At 40.5% G+C, this 22,348-nt stretch overlaps 1 protein-coding gene across 1 annotated transcript in view; it reads right to left on the bottom strand.

The window, feature by feature from the left end:
• The window catches only part of gabra3 (gamma-aminobutyric acid type A receptor subunit alpha3), a gene marked incomplete at both ends in the record, with an annotated part of 531,886 nt that overhangs the window by 325,181 nt on the left and 184,357 nt on the right, over positions 1–22,348 (bottom strand). The window contains one exon of the mRNA XM_079834053.1: positions 21,846–22,066. Within this exon, the coding sequence (XP_079690179.1) occupies positions 21,846–22,066 (221 nt within the window). The remainder of the gene's footprint in view (positions 1–21,845; positions 22,067–22,348) is intronic.

The raw sequence follows: 22,348 nt of genomic DNA, 5'->3' as shown, positions 1-22,348 counted from the left end.
AGGGCGGCCTCGGTGGGGAGCAGACTGAGGCTTCTGTGCCGGCGTCTGGGTGGAGGCAGCAGCTGGCCGCCGGGGCAGAATATGTTTGATTGCCTGCTTCTGAGTGGCTGAGAACTGTTGGGCAAAATCCTTGACCGCCCCGCCGAATAGCCCAGCCTAGGATATGGGAGAATTGAGGAACCGGGTCCGCTCCGATTCTCTCATATCAGCCAGGTTGAGCCATAAGTGACGCTCCTGGACCACCAAAGTGGACATCACCTGACCGAGAGAGCGTGCAGTCACCTTCGTCGCTCGTAGAGCGAGGTCGGTGGCCGCACACAGCTCCTCCATTAAAGCGGGGTCAGCATTGCCCTTGTGCATGTTTTTGAGCACCTTGGCCTGGTAAACCTGAAGGATGGCCATAGCATGCTGGGCGGACATGGCCTGGCCTGCGGCTTTGTAGGTCTTCACCACCAAAGTAGATGTAAACCTACAAGCTTTGGACGGGTGCTTTAGTTCACCACGCCATGTTGAAGGGTTCTGCGGACACAGTTGCATCGCAACAGAACGTTCAACAGGGGGAACCCCGTTGTACCCTTTCACCGCGCCGCCATGGAGAGCAGTGAAGGCGGAAGTGGCTGCCGAGCGATCGCGAAAAGTCAGGGGAGACTTCCACGATTTCGACACCTCTTCATGCACTTCCTGGAAGAAGGGCACGGGGGGTTGGCGGGCGCCTTCGGCACGGGCCGCCCCCAGATACCAAATGTCCAGCCTCGAGCGCTCGGGACATGGCGGAGGGTTCCACACAAGCCCAAGGCTCTCAGCTGCCTGGGAAAGCATGGCTGTGAGCTCCGGATCTGACTCGGGCAATGCTGGAGCTCCCGAAGGAGGCAGAACAGCCGAATCGTCATCTACGGAGGAATCCAGCCCACCTTGTGATGCGGTGATCGACATGGTGTCATCCGTCTGTGCGCCAAATGTCACGCTGGGCCCAGCCCGGGAAACACCAGCGCCATCATCTGGCAACACCACGTGTTGCAGTGTGCAAATAAGGCGGTGTGGCCCAAGGAATATTGGTCGGGTTGGCCCACACGTCACCATCAGGTCACCCTGACCACCTCTCGAGGAGGTAATAGATTGGGGTGTGGTAGAGGGGACTCTCCCTCCAGCCCGGAGATCACTGAGTCTCGATCGCAGAACGAGGCCCAAGCACACTAAGCAGCGTTCATGCCCGTCAAACGGACTAACCTGCCGACCACACCCAGAAACGGAGCACGGGCGAGACATCTTGAAAAAGACGTGCCACATGCTGCGCTTTTAGAGAGGAGTTTGCTCTGCAGAAATGCTGAAGTGCCCAGGGAGAACGCACACGCTGTGCTAGATCACTGCACAGACAGGAACGCAGAACTCGCTGGAACGTGCCGTCACACCAACACTCTGGAGAGTCGCTCGTCTTGAAGAGTAGAGAAGCTCAGGCAAGTAACACTCGTCTCTGAAGACTCCATTGGCTCGTTTTGTAGATTTCAAAGGTGATTGGCTTCTAAGCAAAACCCCCATTGCGTCAGTAACTGACGTAACTCATAGTGTACTGACTGAAAGGGAACCCAAATATATAAAAATAAGCAAGAGTAAAAGAAATATGAACATTTACGTAAGAAAAAGTGCAGAAAAGAATACAAACTCAAACATGGTTATACACTCACCTAAAGGATTATTAGGAACACCTGTTCAATTTCTCATTAGTGCAATTATCTAATCAACCAATCACATGGCAGTTGCTTCAATGCATTTAGGGGTGTGGTCCTGGTCAAGACAATCTCCTGAACTCCAAACTGAATGTCAGAATGGGAAAGAAAGGTGATTTAAGCAATTTTGAGTGTGGCATGGTTGTTGGTGCCAGACGGGCCGGTCAGAGTATTTCACAATCTGCTCAGTTACTGGGATTTTCACACACAACCATTTCTAGGGTTTACAAAGAATGGTGTGAAAAGGGAAAAACATCCAGTATGCGGCAGTCCTGTGGGCGAAAATGCCTTGTTGATGCTAGAGGTCAGAGGAGAATGGGCTGACTGATTCAAGCTGATAGAAGAGCAACTTTGACTGAAATAACCACTCGTTACAACCAAGGTATGCAGCAAAGCATTTGTGAAGCCACAACACGCACAACCTTGAGGTGGATGGGCTACAACAGCAGAAGACACCACCGGGTACCACTCATCTCCACTACAAATAGGAAAAAGAGGCTACAATTTGCACGAGCTCACCAAAATTGGACAGTTGAAGACTGGAAAAATGTTGCCTGGTCTGATGAGTCTCGATTTCTGTTGAGACATTCAGATGGTAGAGTCAGAATTTGGCGTAAACAGAATGAGAACATGGATCCATCATGCCTTGTTACCACTGTGCAGGCTGGTGGTGTAATGGTGTGGGGGATGTTTTCTTGGCACAATTTAGGCCCCTTAGTGCCAATTGGGCATCGTTTAAATGCCACGGCCTACCTGAGCATTGTTTCTGACCATGTCCATCCCTTAATGACCACCATGTACCCATCCTCTGATGGTTACTTCCAGCAGGATAATGCACCATGTCACAAAGCTCGAATAATTTCAAATTGGTTTCTTGTACATGACAATGAGTTCACTGTACTAAAATGGCCCCCACAGTCACCAGATCTCAACCCAATAGAGCATCTTTGGGATGTGATGGAACGGGAGCTTCGTGCCCTGGATGTGCATCCCACAAATCTCCATCAACTGCAAGATGCTATCCTATCAATATGGGCCAACATTTCTAAAGAATACTTTCAGCACCTTGTTGAATCAATGCCACATAGAATTAAGGCAGTTCTGAAGACGAAAGGGGGTCAAACACAGTATTAGTATGGTGTTCCTAATAATCCTTTAGGTGAGTGTATATTAAAATACTGATATTCTGGTCTATAACTCTTCCCTGAACCTCCCGCTTCCCTGTATCACGCTCTCTCATTGGCTGTAGGTCATCACGGATGTATTTTTCAGTCAAATCGCAGACAAGTCCAGATATTTAGCATGCCAAACATCTCACGGGCGTCAGCGACTCGTCTGCGATTCTTTCAGATCACGTCTTTGATAATTCACACTGCGTGATTGTCATTCATGTGCATGAGCACCAATTTGCCTATAATTTCGGGCATTTGTCTGCGATTTCCCAAAAACCTGTCTGCGAGTCAAAATCGGGTCTAAAATCGGGCAGTATGAACTCTGCATAACGGAGAACTCAGGGTATATAACTGAAAGATGACAGGTGAATGAAATGACTAATTAACAACACAGATAATCTAGGTCACAGGGAAAAACAAAGAAATTGAGCATATATGTATAGGTTGATGGTTTTTTACTGGCTCTATTTCACCTGGAAACTGCAGTGAAATGTATGTATAGGTTTGTCTTTACAGTTTTGCACATTTCCAATGAGCCTGGGTTGAGAATAACCCTGATCAGAGTTTTCTAGCAAAACATGAACAGGTTATCACATATTTTTTCTTTGTGCACTGTCAATGTGCTGTGCGATGTCAAAAATAGCTGTTGTACACCAATATATAATTTTAATTTTCTTTTTTTCTGACAGTGTGGGTTAAACAACAATAATAAACCAAAAGATGTTGCCAGGTATTTTTGAAGCCAATAGTTTAATATCAAATAAACACAATGGGGACCCTTTTTAGTCAGATGTGGGTGACAAAATAAAGGGTTCTGTTAACAACACTTTCGACTGCACAGTGCAAGCGTAAGAAAACAGGATGCCCTCTATTCAGCCCAACACCACCAAAAGCACATATGAGTCCCCAAGGGCAGGGCTGGACTGGTAATCTGGCATACCGGGCATTTTCCCGGTGGGCCGACGCACTTTGGGGCCGATACAAGGTTATTTATTTATTAATTTTTTTGCCACGTACTGGCCCATCATGCAGGGACAGCGGCCCATTGGTTTGTCTTCTGAATTGACAGGCCAAAGCGAGAGAGACCTTCCCTCCTCCATAGACTGTGTCCATATTAGGTGCTGTTTAAAAATTTGGGCACATGGGAAACTGCAAAAGGCGAATAGTGCGCGAAAGGCTGCCGAACATGCGCTGCGTTTCTGCTGCCCTATGAAGTGATGAACCGGCACTTTGACTCGAATGTTGTTTTATACAATCGTGTGATATGGGAACATTAAAGGTTCTGTGGTGAATCAGCTGAAAACAGCCGCGACCATGTAAATACATCACGAGGTCAATTGGAAAACAGCAATACACACAACTACAAACTTGTCACTCTAGCACAACCAAATTCAATAGTTTATTATTATTTATTTATTTATTTTCGAAACCATATACCTATGGTAATGAGGAGCATGATTTTACCTGTGACTACCATGCCCATACAGTTAAATGAAACTGACCTACAGTTAAACTCAGTTAAAATGTCATTACACTCTAAAAAAAAAGGTTATATATGGCACCAAAAATGGTTCTTGGCTCGTAATGATAGGGAAACCTTTTTTAGTGCTATATACCACCAATTTTGGTGCTTCAGTGGTTCTTCAGAGGTTCTTCACCGGTTCTTTGACTAAGGTGCTATATAGCACCTCTGAAGAACCACTGAAGCACCAAAATTGGTGCTATATAGCACTTAAAAAGGTTCCCCTATCATTACGAGCCAAGAACCATTTTTGGTGCCATATAGAACCTTTTTTTTTTTAGAGTGTAGGGTAATCAAATTATAATTCAACAAGACAGCTTTAAAGCCTGGATGAAAATTCTGTCATCATTTACTCACCCTCAAGTTGTTCCAAACCTGTATGAGTTTCTTTGTTCTGCTGAACACAAAAGAAGATATTTTGAAGAATGTTTGAAACCAAGCAGACAGAGCAACTATTGACTACCATAGTAGGAAAAAAAATACTATGGTAGTCAATAGTTGCTCTATCTGCTTTGTTTCAAACATTCTTCAAAATATCTTCTTTTATGTTTCACAGAAGAGAGAAAGTCATACAGGTTTGGAACGACATGAGAGTGAGTAAATGAGGACAGATTTTAAAAGCAGTAAATTCACTTTAATGTATCCTAGCTCAAAATCAGTGGTTTACTGTCAAGTGCATTTCTGTGTGACAAAAGTGCAATATTACGTTTGTTATCTGCATTTGCAGTAAATTAACCCCAGCAAAAACATTCAAGAGGAACTCATGGGCCGGATGGGCTGGGTTTGCCCGGGCCGAATTTTAGCCCCAGTCCAGCCCTGCCCAAGGGTAAAACTGTCAGTAACCTGAACATGATGGGACATCCATTCTTGCTCTTCTTGCTCCCAATCCTAACACACAGTTTACTGCCCCAGTGACTTTCCTCCCAATGCAGGGGGTTAGACGTCAGTATTGGCTCTTCGATGGCAGTCCGCCAACACTCTCCAAAGAGAGCTCCTGTTATAGCTCTGAACATGCAATTAAATCCTAACCTGAGCAGCTTGGTATTGAGTGCTGGGATGGAGCCAGCATTGGGACTGAAGCTGTGAAGGAGAGACAGGCTTCTTTCTGTAAACTCATCCGCCGGCTAATCCCAAGCTAACAAACTGCCGTGGCTGGATTCCCAGGTAAAATGTGAATGTCACTGTGAGGTCAGGGCGCGTTAACTCAACCACAGGGAGAAAAGTAGCTTCTTCTCTTTCATTCTGGGCAGTATCATATGGAAGAGTGTGCCTTAAACCTCTCCTTTCTGACATTGACTGTGAAGAGCATGAGTATTAAAGAAATTGAAGAAAAATATTTAACGGGCTGACCGATAATAGCCATCACAATAACCAGAGCGATTAGCCCACTTCCTCCGGAATGATGAGTTTGCATTCAAATCTGGCTTGTGTTATTTCCACATTGCATTTCCTATTCTTCTTCCTACTATTTATTGCTATTTCTAGGATAGCAGAAACCTACAGATAAGCTTATCATCAAGTATGCTGATGTTATAAATAGTAAAGCACCAATAAAAATAGTTCATTTAACTAGTGCAATATATATATATATATGTGTCGGTATATATATATATATATATATATATATATATATATATATATATATATATATATATATATATATATATATACTTAGATGGCGGAGCACAAGAGAACAACGGAGTCTGAAGTAACGTTAACTGATCGCTTTTGTGATCTCGCTCGCCTCAATCTGCTTAATCCTGGTGATATCAGTGCCCTAAACGATCATATAATGGATTATTTCACATTTCACATGAAGGACCAGATGATGAAGTTACTGAAGAGGAGTTAGTTTAGCTGTGCTGTAGGTGCGCTGTGCTTGCTATTCTAAAAATGTACACTAGCTGTGCAATCTAAACATATAACAGGTGATCACAAGTTCAGAGACAGCCCATGATAAATAATAGGAAACGTATTTCACTACTTACTAAATTGCTGTTCTCTTCAGAGTAACGTTAGCTAGTCCCCTTGTGTAGAGATGCAGCTGATAAATTCTAGATTTGCCATTTGAGATGCAGCAGTGATCTATAATGCACATGTTCTTTTATATTTATTAGAGGTTGAATTCAAATCAAATACTGCTAAACTGCCTATACTACTTCTGAATAGGATATCTACTTCATAAAATGTATGAAATGTATGGAAATATGGTTCATATCACTCAAACCATATGGAAATGTAGGCGCCCTTATATGGATACTAATGGAGCTTGGATGTCATCTAGAGGAAAAGTTTGGTACTGCGCCCAAACAAACTCTTACTGAAAGATAATTTTTTGATATATCAACCTAAAACTTTGAACACAACTTGTTCATATTTCTAGCTCTGATTGTCTTGTAGTTTTAGAGTAAAATTTTTTTGGTAAAATACATAATATATAAAATATTATTATAAAATATATATATTTTTACATTTTCATAAATTAAATTTGTAAAAAAAAAAATTATATTTTACTTTCATAATTTATTTGACGTCTACAATAATCTGCCAAGTGTCTTCTTTAAAACAAGACCAACCGTAGGTCTATATTCCAAAGCATGTTTGAATTACAGCCATTTAAAGTAGGATAGTGCATTTTCATGTCTATGCGAAAAAACGGGTGGCGGTTATTTAAACCTGTTTTTCTCAAAATTCCGTTCCTAAAAATCATAGCGATCAGCCGACTTTAGATAACCATAACTTCTGTTTCAGACAAGCCTTGAAATAAATGAAATATTTGAAAAGGGCTTGGCCCCAGCTTTCATATGGTATCAAAAGCTGTAAAAGGTAAAATTTCACCATGTGTTGGGTTTTCGTAGAACACATCACATATATATTCAAGGGCTGGCTTCAAAAGGATGCAACACACCGTCACCTGGACTATCCCATCCGTTCAATGAAAAACTCTGCCAAATGCATTGGCTTTATACTGTTAATATTAGGCTACAATAGAAACATTTAGTCAAGGGAAGTCTGTTTCCCACAGTCACATTTTGATGGGTTGTCTGGTTAAGCGTGCTCCCACACTCTGGCAAGCAGTCGAGGCAGAGGGACAGCGAGAGAACGGCACGAGGCCGGTGGTATGATTGATAATGAGCGCCAGCTGCGCGACACACCAGTCTCGTATCTCAAGGAGGAGCTTGGATGCATGAAAGGAGGAGCGACGACAGTGAAGGACGAGAGAGGACCAGGCCTAGACTTTACATTGTGTTTTGTTTATGTTTTAATATGTGTGTGCAGCAGTCGTCCGTGAAGGGCCGCCTGCTTTACTATCATTTTGTGTTTATTTATTTATTAAAGTCTATGTATGTTCGCCTGTTCCCGCCTCCATCTTCCCATAACAACGAACTTTGTTACACACACATTAGCCTATTATATGTTAATCTGAACTTTCTGCGCCACAAAGACTGCGGCTCCACGGAGAATGCTTTTCCCATATTTTAGAGGGCTAATCGGTCATAGTTAGTTGGTTATTTGTACTGTATTGGTAATCAACTATAATAATATGAACTTTATAATGCAATGAGCATGTGCTTTATTGTAAAGCTGGGTTTCTGCCTGTCCGTCACCGAGGTCTGCTGCACCAGCTCCGCCACGCCTGACACCATCTTGTGTCTCAGTTAACCTTCAGGATTTCAGTTTTAATATTATAATAAAAAAAATGTTGCAGTGTTTGTATTGTTTCTGGGCTAGGGTTTTTTTCCTTATAAGAATCTTTAAGATAATACACACAGTAGGTAAAATTATAAAATCAACAAAGCAATGTCACGTCTACAGCACGGTAATAAATGGGATCATGTACACTCAGCTGGTCATTATAGCAAAATAAACCCCTTCAGGGACCCATTCCATTCCATACAGGGATGATGATCAAGTGTTCCTTTTGCGATAATGTCTGGCTGATTGTACATTAACATGATCTGGCATCAGCCTTCCTACACTCAGCAATTAATCCCTCCTCTCCAGCATGGGTTTCTGTACATGAGTGCCACACTTAAACACTCACACCACTCTCTCTCTTCATCCTTCCAACTTTTCAAATGACAGGTTAAATTAATCATCTCTCATCCAGTGTTGGGTGGGGGTGGGAGGTGAATGGACATGGGGCACAGTAAATAACATATGTATTGCCAACCAGAAAAGAGTGGATGGGAGGACTGCCACCTGTGTTTCCTCACCTTGTCAGTTTAGCTTGCAACTGTAATTGATGGAGCTCTCTCATGCAGTGCTGCATGTTTGTGTATCTGTTCCCTTACCACCTTACCAGCTGTTTACTTTAGCATTTTAAAGACACAGCAGAGAAAACCTACATTTCCACCCCTGCAAAAGCAAGTGGGTGAATCTCACAGAGAAATGTCAGGGTCATATTTCAGCCAACCCAGACTCTTTGTAAAAATGTGCCTGTGCTCTGCAAAATGATTTTGTTTTGATACTTTCAAAGTAAAATGTCCAGTGAGTGTCGCCAAATGCGCATTCAGTTTTATCCTAAACAAATGCACGTAAATCTAGTAAGTTTCACATTCATCTGACAGTTTGGAAATGAAATGTCCAGTGAGTAGCGCTAAAAGCTTAATCACATTTTAAAATAATGTACCAACTACACTAAACACTACCCTAAATCTAACCAATGGTGTCAACAAAAGCAAATGTAACATACAAATGCATTTGCTGAAGAAACAATGTCATTTTTAGCCTGCTTCCGCACATCATTTTTTTGCTCTGTTTGTTCTTGGGTTTCGTACATAAACGTTCGGCATCGCAAGTGTAATGCTGTACCAGGTGAACTACCAAGCAAGTTTATAGCATTATGAAATCCATATATACAGAGCTGGTTATGTGATGTAAACATCAAAAATAATTCTTTACAAATAATGCACTATGGTCAATGTGTTTTGAGGTGATAGTTGTCACATGCACTCTTGACACTGCCTGCACTCTAATTCTCTGACATGGGTTGTGTCCAAAATCTCCCCCCTATACCCCTAAATAGGGCACTATCTGTTTATACACTTTCAGTCAACATGCATCTGAGGGGACAGCCATTTGTAGTGTTGTCCGAAAACATAGTGGATGTTATCAAGTGCACTCATTAAATCCCATAATGCACCGCAATAACAAGTGTACAACTGATGCATGCTCAACAACTAGAGAATACCTATAATGCACTGTAAGAGTCTTGCCCCGAATTAAAGGAGTAGTTCACTTTAAAATGAAAATTACCCCATGATTTAGTCACCCTCAAGCCATCCTAGGTGTATATGAATTTCTTCTTCCTGATGAACACAATCAGAGTAATATTTATAAATACTGTGACGCTTCTAAGCTTTATAATGGCAGTGAACGGGGCCCACGAGTTTGAAGCTAAAAAAAGCACATCCATCCATAATAAACATACGGGGTAATCCATAATCCACGGCTCCGGGTGGTTAATAAAGGCCTTCTGAAGCGAAATGATGGGGTTTTGTTAAGAGAATATCCATTTTTAAACCTGTATCAAGTAAAATATCTAGCATCCGGCAGACCACCTTCCGTATTCAACTTAAGGAAAAGAAAAAAAAAAATAACTGGCGCGACATATCACTAGAACGTAGTGTAAGCATTTTGAACTGTGAGAGGCATTACACTTTCTTTGTAGATTGAGTAGGGAAGGCGGTGTGAAAGCTAGATATTTAACTTCATAAAGTTTTAAATATGGATATTTTTTCGTACAAAACCCAATTGATTCACTTCAGAAGGCCTGTATTAACCCCCCGGAGCTGTGTAGATTACATTTATGATGGATGGATGGACATTTTTGAGCTTCCACTGCCATTATAAAGCTTGGAAGCGTCAGGATATGTATTAAAGGTCCCATGGCATGGCATTTTTCTATTATTCTATAATGTTTCCTGAGGTGTACTTATATTGCTAGTATGATTTTTACATCAAAAAATGTCATAATTTAGAAATAAAATGCATTTTTTCTATACTGATGATTGCCCTGTGGCTGAATGCCCTGTTTCAAAGGGAGTGTATGCTGTGAGACTTCAGTGAAAACGCCCACTATTGTGATTGGCTGACATCTTTGTATTTGAAATGAGTGTTAGATTATGTTGCGGAGGGGGCGTGGTTTAGCGAAGCACTGCACGCACTGCATGCATGAGAGGGAGAGACTGACTGGGCACGTGAACCACTGAGAACTGGAGGAAGTTTTATTGTAACAGACTTCATTGTAATGTATCTTATAATTTGTTTTTGTGTACATTTTTGACATTTCTGTGCATTTAAATAGGTTTTAGGTCTGTATTATCTGTGTAAATAAGTAGTGACTTTTATTTTGACGGGTGTTGCAGTCTACGGAGGAAAAAGGAAAAAGAGGGAGCGCTTGTGAGAGCTTGCGGTTCATCTTTCAGTGGGTTTAAACAGATTTAAAGTTTACAGTTTGTTTAGCACTCCCCGAAAAGACAATAGGTGTGTATGTGCTTGTTTACTGTCATTTGTAATGAGTATGTTTGTGTATTTCTGTTGTTATTGATAATGCTATGGAGAGAGAGTTTGTGTAAGAGGTGTTTATGCGCACTTCTTTGTTTTTTGTTCAGCTCTTACGGTGATTTTTGGAGATAAACGCTTTCAATAAACTCCTGAAACATCATTAAAGTCTGGCCATCATTCGGACAGGGTCTGCTACATTTATTGTACTGAGTTGTTGAGAGCGCTATGCTGTTAGCGCGAGCTTATTTTTATCTGAGAGTTCTGAATAAACAGTCCTAGTCACGTCGACTCTGTCATTGCAGCGCGTTTTCTCTCACAAAATGCTTTCACCACAACTAACAGCAAACAGGATGTCGATATGAATACAGTAAGAGCCTCGCTGTGCTGCATAACAGCGTCATTCATTATAACGGCAGTTTGGGCAAGTGTGCAGATACACTCACGATATGTGATTGACAGCTCCGGACATTATAAAGAGTGTTCTTTGATCGCTCCCTGTAGTTGAATCACTTAAAAAATGGATTTGTTTCATGCTACTAACAGAAACGATCGTTTTAGTCACGTTTCTGACTAAACGTGGCTTGATTCACTGATGCATTACGCTTAGGGCATCCAGACGGCGATCATTAAACAATCTAGAAAGTAAGTCTGAGTGAATTTGAATGATTAGCTACACATCAGAGATCACTGATCACAGATCAGGCATTAATGAACACTGTTACTCACTGTTTGTCGCGGTGCTGTATCCATTTTCTCCGAGTGCTCTGGGCGGGCAAAGCAGGGGAAGGGGAGGTAACCTTTCCTGTTATGATGTCATTTTCTCAAAGGCAGAGAAAGACAGCCAGAACTCGGTTTACACCCATCAAAATGTCTAGCCACTTGGGGACCATATACAGGCTAGGGGAACTCATATTAATGTTGAAAAACCTCATAAAATGACATTTTCATGCCATGGGACCTTTAATATAACAGTGATTGTGTTCATCAGAAAGAAGCAAGTCACTCATATACACCCTGGATGGCTTGAGGGTGAGTAAATCATGGGCTAATTTTCATATTAAAGTGAACTACTCATTTAATTTCCCATGTCTGACCAGAAGATGGTGCCTGCTGTGAATCATCTATCCATCCATCCATTTTCAAAACCGCTGGTCTAATGTGGGTACAGCATACTATCATAGAGGTATACATTCCTTTTTAATTGCTTAGTTAAGGTTTATACATGTTAGTTTCCATTAAGATTGATATTTTCATCTTACTACTGAAGTTGCCAGTTTGCTAAATTTCAAATGATTATTAAACAGCAAGCACAAACTATACAAAAGTGGCAGCCCTAATCATATAGGGGGTGATTTCGGACACAGCCACACTCTCACACTCACCAGTATACTGATCATGATCACTTGCAGCTTGTTAACCGCTTGTTTGGACTGCTTCTTAAGCTTAATGCTGACACTCAGTCTTTGTCTGGTCTTTATGTTGATGTGATATGTGATATGGACCTGCCTTCTGCTTTTCTCCAGTGAAGAAGACTTACTTGAATGCTTGATGAGCTTTTAATTCCCAATTGAACTTGGTTTAATGAGATAAGTGTTGGATACTTGCCCGCTTTACTTATTTGTGCCTGTGTTTATGGATCTTTTTAACCTGTGGATTTACCTGTGGCCCCATTTACACTGCATGGTTCAAGTGACTCAATTCCGATTTTTCCCTCTCATGTGGCACAGATCGGATATGACATGTGAACGCGTAAGCAGGAAAAAAAACCGCATGAATTCCGATATCCTCAGATAGGATTCAGGCCTCACTCATATGTGGTAATAAATCCGATATGATTCGGATACGTGCTTTTGCGTCTGCCAAGTATGCGGTCAAATCACAGTAAATACGAGTCATACGTCATTGAAAAAGGGACAGAGGTGAATGACATCAACTCAGGTGGACACGAAATGCGATCCCATGACACTAAGGGTCACCAAAGGGCTCTCCTCTTTTTTCAAGTTTGCAAAAATCTAGGTAAAGGCACGCTTTTACATTGAGCCTGTATGTTGATTTCACCTACAATCAGAAGAAAAAAAGAAGGTTTATTTTACAGTGATGAAAAGCATCCTGTCCAGACAACTTATTTTAAAATCAATATAATATAAAAAAAAAATACTTTACAGTAAAAATATTGTTTACAGTAATGAAAATGAATTGTTTTCATATTGCAGTAATGTGTTAGGGAGTAAGTAGGCTATTAGGGAGAGAGGTTTGATTTTTTTTTTTACTGTCAAAAATAGGCCTTTTTAAGACAAATATATCCTTTTTTTAATTGTTTTTATTTCAGGAATTATGACCTGACTACTGCTTGGCTGTTTTCATGATATTCACATGATATTCACCCAATGAGCTGAGGAGGAAGGCTTATTTGGCTTCTGTTATGCAATATTGCTGCCACAAGTTCAGAACAGACAGCATAGACAATGAATGAGCAACCTCAAGTTGTCTCTCAAACAACGTTTAACCTTGCACAGCCATTCCAGGAAAAAAATAACTGTGTTCAATGGCATGTTGGAGGTCGGCACATCATCACAAGTGCAATGTTGGCCCCAGATTTAATGAGATTGTGCCAGACTGTCTGTCTCAGAAAACAAAACAACAATCACTTGCTTTTTTTTTGTGTCTTGGCATATTGATTTTCCTGCCACATATTCCTGTTTTCTGTCCAAGAGAAGAGCCTACGGCTGCACATACCACAATTAAATGAAAACACACTTTTTTTGATAGGCTATTATGGCTGCACTATTAACTACAACAATTACAAGATTTTCCTGAAAATTAAAGAAACTTAAAAAGATAGTATGAATTTAGTATAGTAGTATAGTATGAATCATTATTTTCTTTCTTTCTTTTTTAAATTGGATGCTAAGGGTAGGGTCATATTCGGTTCTCTGAACAGGGGCACACAAATATAATTATTCCTTTACCATACACCCATCCTAAAATTAAGGCTGCCACCGACTAAAGCTTTTTCTAACAGAGAAGTAGTCATCTAATCCCACATTTATAATAATTTAATTACTTAAATATATACTGGGGGTATACTAAACCATAATGAATCTTTAATATACAGTACATAGGCATAATATATAGCCTATTCCGTGCAAGCATAAAGCTTGCTGCAAAGCACTGGCAAAATTGATGATTATGAATGTCAGAAAAATAGCAAGGAGACATGTAGATTATTTATTAATAAACTAGTGTTTTCTGAGTCAGTGTTGGCTGCAAAGGTGAAATTGAAGCTGCTGACCCGCCATCCTCGTAGTATAGTGGATGTAAATTCTAAGTCAGAGATATATAACTAAATTATGACTTAAAAAAAACATTGACTTGCATTATAAATGGACTTCACCAAAAAAAAATCTACAAAAGGATAGAATACAACCTCACTAAATTGCCCCAGACTGCAATGTGTTGCAATTCCATCTTATTTAAGGCCATGGAGCGCAATGGGTGGGAAGGAAGGTTATAAAGTTTTAGTATAAATTTAACAGTTTAAAATCTATTTGATTCTCATTTGCCATGCTCCACAGTAGTTTATGATCACCGGAACAGAATGCTCTGGGCCAAAACAGCTGCAAAACCCCCATGTTTCAATTAACAACTCATTTATGGAATTAAAAGATTAAAAAGCACTGCTGGCATTCCGTGTTTTTAACTCTAAAGCAAACAGACATGCAACATTCCATTATCCCTCCAGGACACTGGAACAGTCACAGTAGTAATATGTGCTTTCCAAAGCCAGAGGAAGACTATTCGATTTAAAGTGCTGGAAATCTTTTCAGCAGAGGTGAGATTTATTTATTTTACATGTGAAAGTCATTGGATTGAAAATAGTTAAATAATCATATATTATTTAAATATTTGCACCTGTGTAAAACATAGTATTATAGTTTGAAAACCTGCATCATCTACAGTCTATTCAAACCAGGCGCTAAACATGCTAAAATAGTGCTGTATTGTATTTAAATTAATTAACTATGTGCAGTGCAAACACATTTTTATTTATACCTTGGTCTGTTTAAATACTCACAACTTCTGCAAGAGAAAGAACCACTTAAATTTTCTGTAAGAAAATGTAAAAAATAAGTTTTATTAATGTTTTTGTAAGTTTTTTTTATTTACTTATTTATTTAACAATGCCAGTAAAACTCCTTGAATCTGAATACTTAAAAGGGTAATTCACCACTGGAAAAATGAGCTTTCAAAAAACTTTGCTGCCTACTAGAGCTGCACGAATAATCGTTTGCGATTGCGATATTGATTCAAACACCCAAGCTTATTCCTAAATGACAGCAATTTGTCCATATCTATTAAACCTCACCAAAGCCTACCAAAATTACACCAGAATATTCAAATCTGTGTTGGTGCTGCCACTGACCCAGAGAGAGCAGTTGCCATGTATAGGTATGAAACAGCTTCACAAACAGTCTTTTCAACCACACAATATCATTATTTCTGTTACAAATATTTAAATGATCACTTAAGTACTGGGATAAAAGTTTATAGTTCGGATATAAACCCTGATGTCTGCGCTTAAACTTGGCGCTTAAAATAAAGATTGTATCAATTGCATTGTTACTCTACTAGGTTGCGACCAGCGGTTAAAGTCGGCGTGAAACGGAAGTTGAGATCGTCTTTTTCTCCTTATTGTGACGTATATACGAGTGAAACAGCTTCTGAAATTAGAAAAAATGTAGGGTGAGGCTTGATTTCGTCCTACGGGAATTGATTGGATCGTTAGAAGTTGGGCGTTGCTAACAAAATGGAGGCAGATTTGAATGCCAGTTTGCACTCAGTTGTGGAGGAAAAACTCGATCTATCTCCTAAAATACATTTATTTTCTCTCTAAATCTTGTAATGTTACTGAGCATATTTCTTCACTTTTCGCTGGTTTATGCTACAGATTTAACTCATTTTAAGCCTTTTATGGCTTTATTTCTGTAAAACGTTTTTCTCAGCTCTCCCTTATAAGGGGGGCGCGCCGTAAGCGCGTTCACACACGCTGCATTCCTACGTGCGAGCCGTCACGACAAGCTGTTTGTCCGACTATATTGAGTAATTTTTACATAAAGACAGCTTTTATTTCTCATATATTTCTCTCTTTTTGCCTCAAGTCCTTCCTGAAGAAGGTATTGTGTGCACCGAGAAAAATGCACTTAACCTTCATATTCATACGATCAGTGACAGGTTTCTGAGAGGCGGTGCAGAAATGAGACAGGGGTCGATAACCCGCCCTTGCGCCATAGCACATGACCGAGAGAGAAGAGAAGTTTCGATGGGGGAGGGAAAGTTAACATATTTTATTAAAGATTTTAAGTGTAAATTAATTTTTTAAAAATAATGAAGTGCACAGATAAATCAGTTATAGCAAACACTACAATATTAAATATAAATATAGGAATTGTAAAATTTGATTTCATGCCCACTTTAAAGTGGGATTTGGCAGGTGGGTGCAACAGGGAAAAATGACTCAGGTGGGGTAACATATTGAGTATCGTGGTATAGCAACACTTTTTGGGACAAGAGTGTCACTGTGGCACCAAGTATCACAATACTTATTTACTTGATATTTTAATGGTTTTATTTTGGTCCATCTACATCTACACTGATATGATGATGATGATACTATGTTAAAATAATATGGGACACAACCTTGTTTTTCACAATGTAAATTGTTTTTGTTGTCATTGTAATCCGATGGCTGGGCATTTGGGCATGACCACCACATTAAATCGTTTAATGACCAGATTTTTCTGGCCGGGCATTCACGAGAATGTGCGCAGATTGTGTGCCGCATGTCGTGAATGTCAGTTGGTAAATCCACCAGCCACCCCAAAAGCCCCATTGTGCCCTCTTCCTCTCATGCAGGTCCCCTTCGAGAGAATTGGTATGGACCTCATAGGGCCATTAGAACGATCTGCAAGGGGACATCGATTTGCACTAGTCCTAGTGTATTATGCAACCATATATCCCAAGGCAGTAGTGCTCCGCACCATTTCAGCGAAGAGTGTGGCGGATGCACTGTTTAGCCTAATCTCCAGAGTGGGAATCCCGGAAGAGATTCTCACTGATCAAGGCACGGCATTTATGTCACATACGTTACGAAAGCTATACGAATTGTTGGGCATGAAATCGATTCGCACCAACGTCTATCACCCACAAACAGATGGCTTGGTGGAACGATTTAATCGCACTTTAAAGACAATGATTCGTAAGTTTGTTCAGGATGATGCCAAAAATTGGGACAACTGGCTAGAACCCCTGTTATTCGTGGTATGTGAGGTCCCGCAAGCCTCCACAGGGTTTTCCCCTTTTGAGCTTCTGTATGGGCGTCAACCATGCGGGGTGCTTGACGTCATGCAAGAGGCTTGGGAGGAAGGACCCTCCGAGAGTAAAAACGAAATTCAGTATGTGCTGGACCTGAGAGCAAAACTCCACACTTTGGGGCGGCTCTCGAGGGAGAATTTGCAAAAGGCCCAGGACAGACAGTGCTGGTTGTATGACAGGGGAACTAGAATGCAAGAATTTACACCGGGAGAAAATGTACTTGTAGTAAATGTAAATGTGTAGCAGGAAAAAAAACTTAGTTTGTAGTCTCAAACAGAGGGGAACAAACGGAAAGAAACTGGCATTCCATCAGTTAATTAAGAAAAAAATGGAGGGGGAGCACCTTCTTCCCAACCTCCCAAAGCAAAACCCTGTTGTGTAAAGGTAAGAAGACTGTTGCCAAATTATTTTTACCATACAAATAATATGGCATACTATGGAATTTTAACCATGCTGTTTAAAGAAGTACACAAATTATGAAACAATTTTCAGTGATAAACCTACTTTTACAATTACTGTTTTGTCAATAACCCTTAGTCAATTAAATTGTATGTGGGCGATGATACAAAAATGCAGAAGTACAATCTGTACTTTTCACGAAAGCCCTGGAGCTGTCAAAAGTCCACAGAATTATATTTTTTGCATCATGAATTTCTTGGTCCAGGTAACATGGAGAAAGAGCAAACATTTATGTGTACCGACATGTAACAATACAAAGCAGGTTGAAAATCGGCGAACTTACACTTTAAGCCACTGAGCAGCAGTCTTTGTCACATTTTCTATAGCCTGACCTTGGACAGACTCTTCTTTAATGCATGAAAACACACTGTAGAATGTATACAAAAACACTGACTTCACTCGAAAAAAATCACGACAAAGAGCCCAAAACAGACTTGCTGCAGCAAGAAGGTGATAAACCATGATCAATAATTTAGATTATCTTATTTTTTCTACTTAACTCAACACAAAGGCTTTAAAATGTGCAACACTAACCAGGAGAGATAGCACATTTAAAAGCTGCGTTGTAAAACCTCCACTTTTCAAAATATTGTATTAGCAAGTGCTACACGTGGTGCACAGTGATATGTTGACAACACGTAAGGGACAAGGACAGCATATTTATTGTTACAATGTGGTGAAAAGGTGGAAAGGCTGGAAGTCTAGTACCGGAGTATTATACTGCCTCAAAAGGCCTAAAAAAGTTTGAGAGATGCTAACTTACTGAGTGAAGCAAAGAGTATGAGCGAATTTGGTGGTAGCTCTAAAAAGTATGCCATATTCACTGGCAAAAGATAATTAGAGACAATTATGATCTCTAAAGATTGAGGCACCAAATAGCTCATTATTATTATAATTTTTTGGGGTGAGTTAGCCTGTGAGAAATTCTGAAAAAGCATGTGGGACAGTGGCAAATAAACCATGCACTTATACAATGCAATTATGCCCTTGCCCATAATGGTCCGGAAACATCAACTTTCTTGTCCCTGGGAGCTCTAGCTAACAACTTCTCTAAAACACGCCATCCCCGTGGGCAAACAAAATGAGAGTGACAAGCCTTCATTAAAGCATCCAAATTCAAATGTTATTCTTAGCCTGGGGAGCAGTGAAGCCATATTAAATGAATTCATATGAGACAGGGCCTAGAAGAGAACAGAGTGACACCCCCCTTCTGGTACTACAGTATATATAGTGTGCCACCACATAGGGTCTATTTCATGTGCCACCTTCATTATCAGCACAATCCCTGTAGGACAAGCACTATTATGAATTTAAAACTCTGCTTAGATTTAAAGTTCTGATTAAAGCTTATGTATCGTGTAATTCAAATCCTTGAGATGGCAGACCGGGGATTGGGTGAATAAGTGATTCAGTTAGTTTTTGCTGAGGTTTAACACCTTATGTGAGAGAAAAAAACAGCTAATAGAAAAAAAAATTATTAACTTGTGACAAGAAAATAACCTTTAAATCACTGGAAAGCTACATTTTTGACACTGTACTGTATCTTGCACAGTTAAAATGCAGTGTATCCAGACTATTGCACATGATGAATTAGCAAAATGCCACTGTTCTACGTTATTGACTTTCTGGCAAGAGCAGTCTCTTCCTTTAAGGTAAAAGGATTTCATGAATATTTTTAAGCTATGTACGTACTGCAAATATGACATTCATGTGTGTTTAATGCATCAGGCATGTTACCGTTAAACTCTGAACACAGCAGAGTCAGCAAAAACTTCTACTTTAATAAATTGCATACGGTTCAGTGGGGCGCAGATCAACATCTAGCATCGATTTGGGAATCTTTTCAAGCATATAGTGGCTTCTCACAATCATTTTTACAGCGCTTCAAGAATCACCATTTCTCATACATTCAAGAGTAAGCCTTTTCTTTTTGTTATGGGAAACCTCAAGGTTATGGCGGTCTGATAAATTAGCAGTAATATGATGATATAGTACCTTTTTCCTGTAGGTTGATGGCCATTTATAAAATGCGGAATAAGGTTAAAGTTTTGGAGAGATAAAACCAATCCTAACTCGGAGATACAGAAGATCAATCTCTCATTGTGACTGTGCACGAGCAGCCCAGGTGCTGTGTCGAAATGGCTGGTAAAATTGGACTACTCTGTCTATGGCAGCTGAACACATTGCTCTGGACAGCTCCTGGCCAAGCTAGTCACAATTCAATTCCCTGACTCATTCATCAAGCACTTGGGGTGTTTGGGTCACAGGCTGGCCAGCTCCCCTTCATCCCGTTCATCCGGAGTCCTCTATTGATAAGAGGGCATTAGTCTACATCTGCCAGCTCATCTGAAAGGGCTGGAGAAGTCAGGCAGGATTTGTTTTCAGTTTGACAACATGCTGTCCAACTGAATTCAAAATCCCCCCAAAGCATTGATTTAAGAAGCCAGAGAACAGAATGCTTGTATAATGCATACAGTGCATTCGGAAATTATACACAGCGCTTCACTTTTTCCACATTTTGTTATGTTACAGCCTTATTCCAAAATTGATTAAATTAATTATTTTCCTCAACATTCTACCAACAATACCCCATAATGACAATGTGAAAGAAGTTTGTTTGAAATTTATAAAAAAATCACACACAAGTGACATAAGTATGCCAGCCTTCGCCATGACACTCAAAATTGAGCTCAGGTGCATCCTGTTTCCACGGATCATCCTTTAAATATTTCTACAACTTGATTGGAGCCTACCTGTGGTATATTCAGTTGATTGGACATGATTTGGAAAGGCACACACCTGTCTATATAAGGTCCCACAGTTAACAGTGCATGTCAGAGCACAAACCAAGCAATGAAGTCCAAGGAATTGTCTGTAGACCTCCGAGACAGCATTGTATCGAGGCACAGATCTGGGGAATGGTACAAAAAATATCTGCAGCATTGAAGGTCCTAATGAGCACAGTGGCCTCCATCATCCGTAAATGGAAGAAGTTTGGAACCACCAGGACTCTTTCTAGAGCTGGCTCCCAGGCAAATACAGCCCGCCTGGAGTTTGCCAAAAGGCACTTGAAGGACTCTCAGACCATGAAAAACAAAATTCTCTGGTCTGAGGAAACAAAAATGTAACTCTTTGGCCTGAATGGCAAGCGTCATGTCTGGAGGAAACCAGGCACCGCTTATCACCTGGCCAATACCATCCCTACAGTGAAGCATGGTGGTGGCAGCATCATGCTGTGGGGATGTTTTTCAGCGGCAGGAACTTGGAGACTAGTCAGGATCGAGGGAAAGATGAATGCAGCAATGTACAGAGACATCTGTGATGAAAACCTGCTCCAGAGCTCTCTGAACCTCAGACTGGGGTGAAGGTTCATCTTCCAATAGGACAATGACCCTAAGCACACAGCCAAGATAACAAAGGAGTGGCTATGGGACAACTCTGTGAATGTCCTTGAGTGGCCCAGTCAGAGCCCAGACTTAAACCCGATTGAACATCTCTGGAGAAATCTTAAAATGGCTGTGCACCTATGCTCCCCATCCAACCTGATGGAGATTGAGAGGTCCTGCAAAGAAGAATGGGAGAAACTGCCCAAAAATAGGTGTGCCAAGCTTGTAGCATCATACTCAAAAATACTTGAGGCTGTAATCGGTACCAAAGGTGCTTCAACAAAGTATGTGAATACTTATGTACATGTGATTTTTAAATTTTTTAATAAATGTGCAAAGATTTAAAACAAACTTCTTTCACATTGTTATTATGGGGTATTGTTTGTAGAATTTTGAGGAAAATAATGAATTTAATCCATTTTGGAATAAGGCTGTAACCAAAATGTGGAAAAAGTGAAGCGCTGTGAACACTTTCCGGATGCACTGTAAGTTCACCATTTGGTTGCGTATACCATATACATAGGTTGCTAGTGAGTGGCGTAATAAAATTAGATTACTCCCATTAAAATCAAGGAGGCGGTCTAAACTGCAAACACCCAAAGTCACCACTTGATTCCATTGTAGACTGGATGTGGAAACTATGAAGTTGTTCAACATGCATCAGTGCCTTTACAGAGACTACCAAGAGTTGAAGTCATACCTCATTGTGTAGAGAAGAGTTCCATTGTCTACCAGTCGTAGAAGTTTATTAGGTGTAGTCATATTGTGGGCTACTGACTTCTTCCCATTATGAAAGAAGGTATCAGGAGTCCAGATCTTGCTGGCGAGCAAGTTGTTAAGTGGAAGGACTTGCATAGGCCCATCAAACTTCAACCTCTCATCCCGCCAACTTTGCCGGAAGAACACATCAATCGTGTACTCCTAGAGGGAAAAAAAAAAGAATGAGTCAAGACTCTCTGACAGCCCTTTTAAAACTTCACTTCACCCCCTCAAGTTTCCCCATTTCATTGATGTAATGTCCTCTTAGTGAGACAGCCTGCGCTGGGTGTGTGAAGCACTTCACCAATCTTGGCAAATGACTCAAGAGCGGGAAAAAGATTCTGACTTTTGCTCAGACTTGACATTTAACAGAGCTTCCTGTTTGGCTGGCCATGATTGGTCGAGATACTTTTCTCAGTTGTACACTTCAATAATTCATTGCAC

This window comes from Gobio gobio (genome assembly GCF_949357685.1).
Source record: "Gobio gobio genome assembly, chromosome: 14".
In the NCBI taxonomy this organism is placed as follows: domain Eukaryota; kingdom Metazoa; phylum Chordata; class Actinopteri; order Cypriniformes; family Gobionidae; genus Gobio; species Gobio gobio.
Note: the sequence above shows the minus strand (reverse complement) of the source record. Positions and strands in the feature narration are given on the sequence as shown.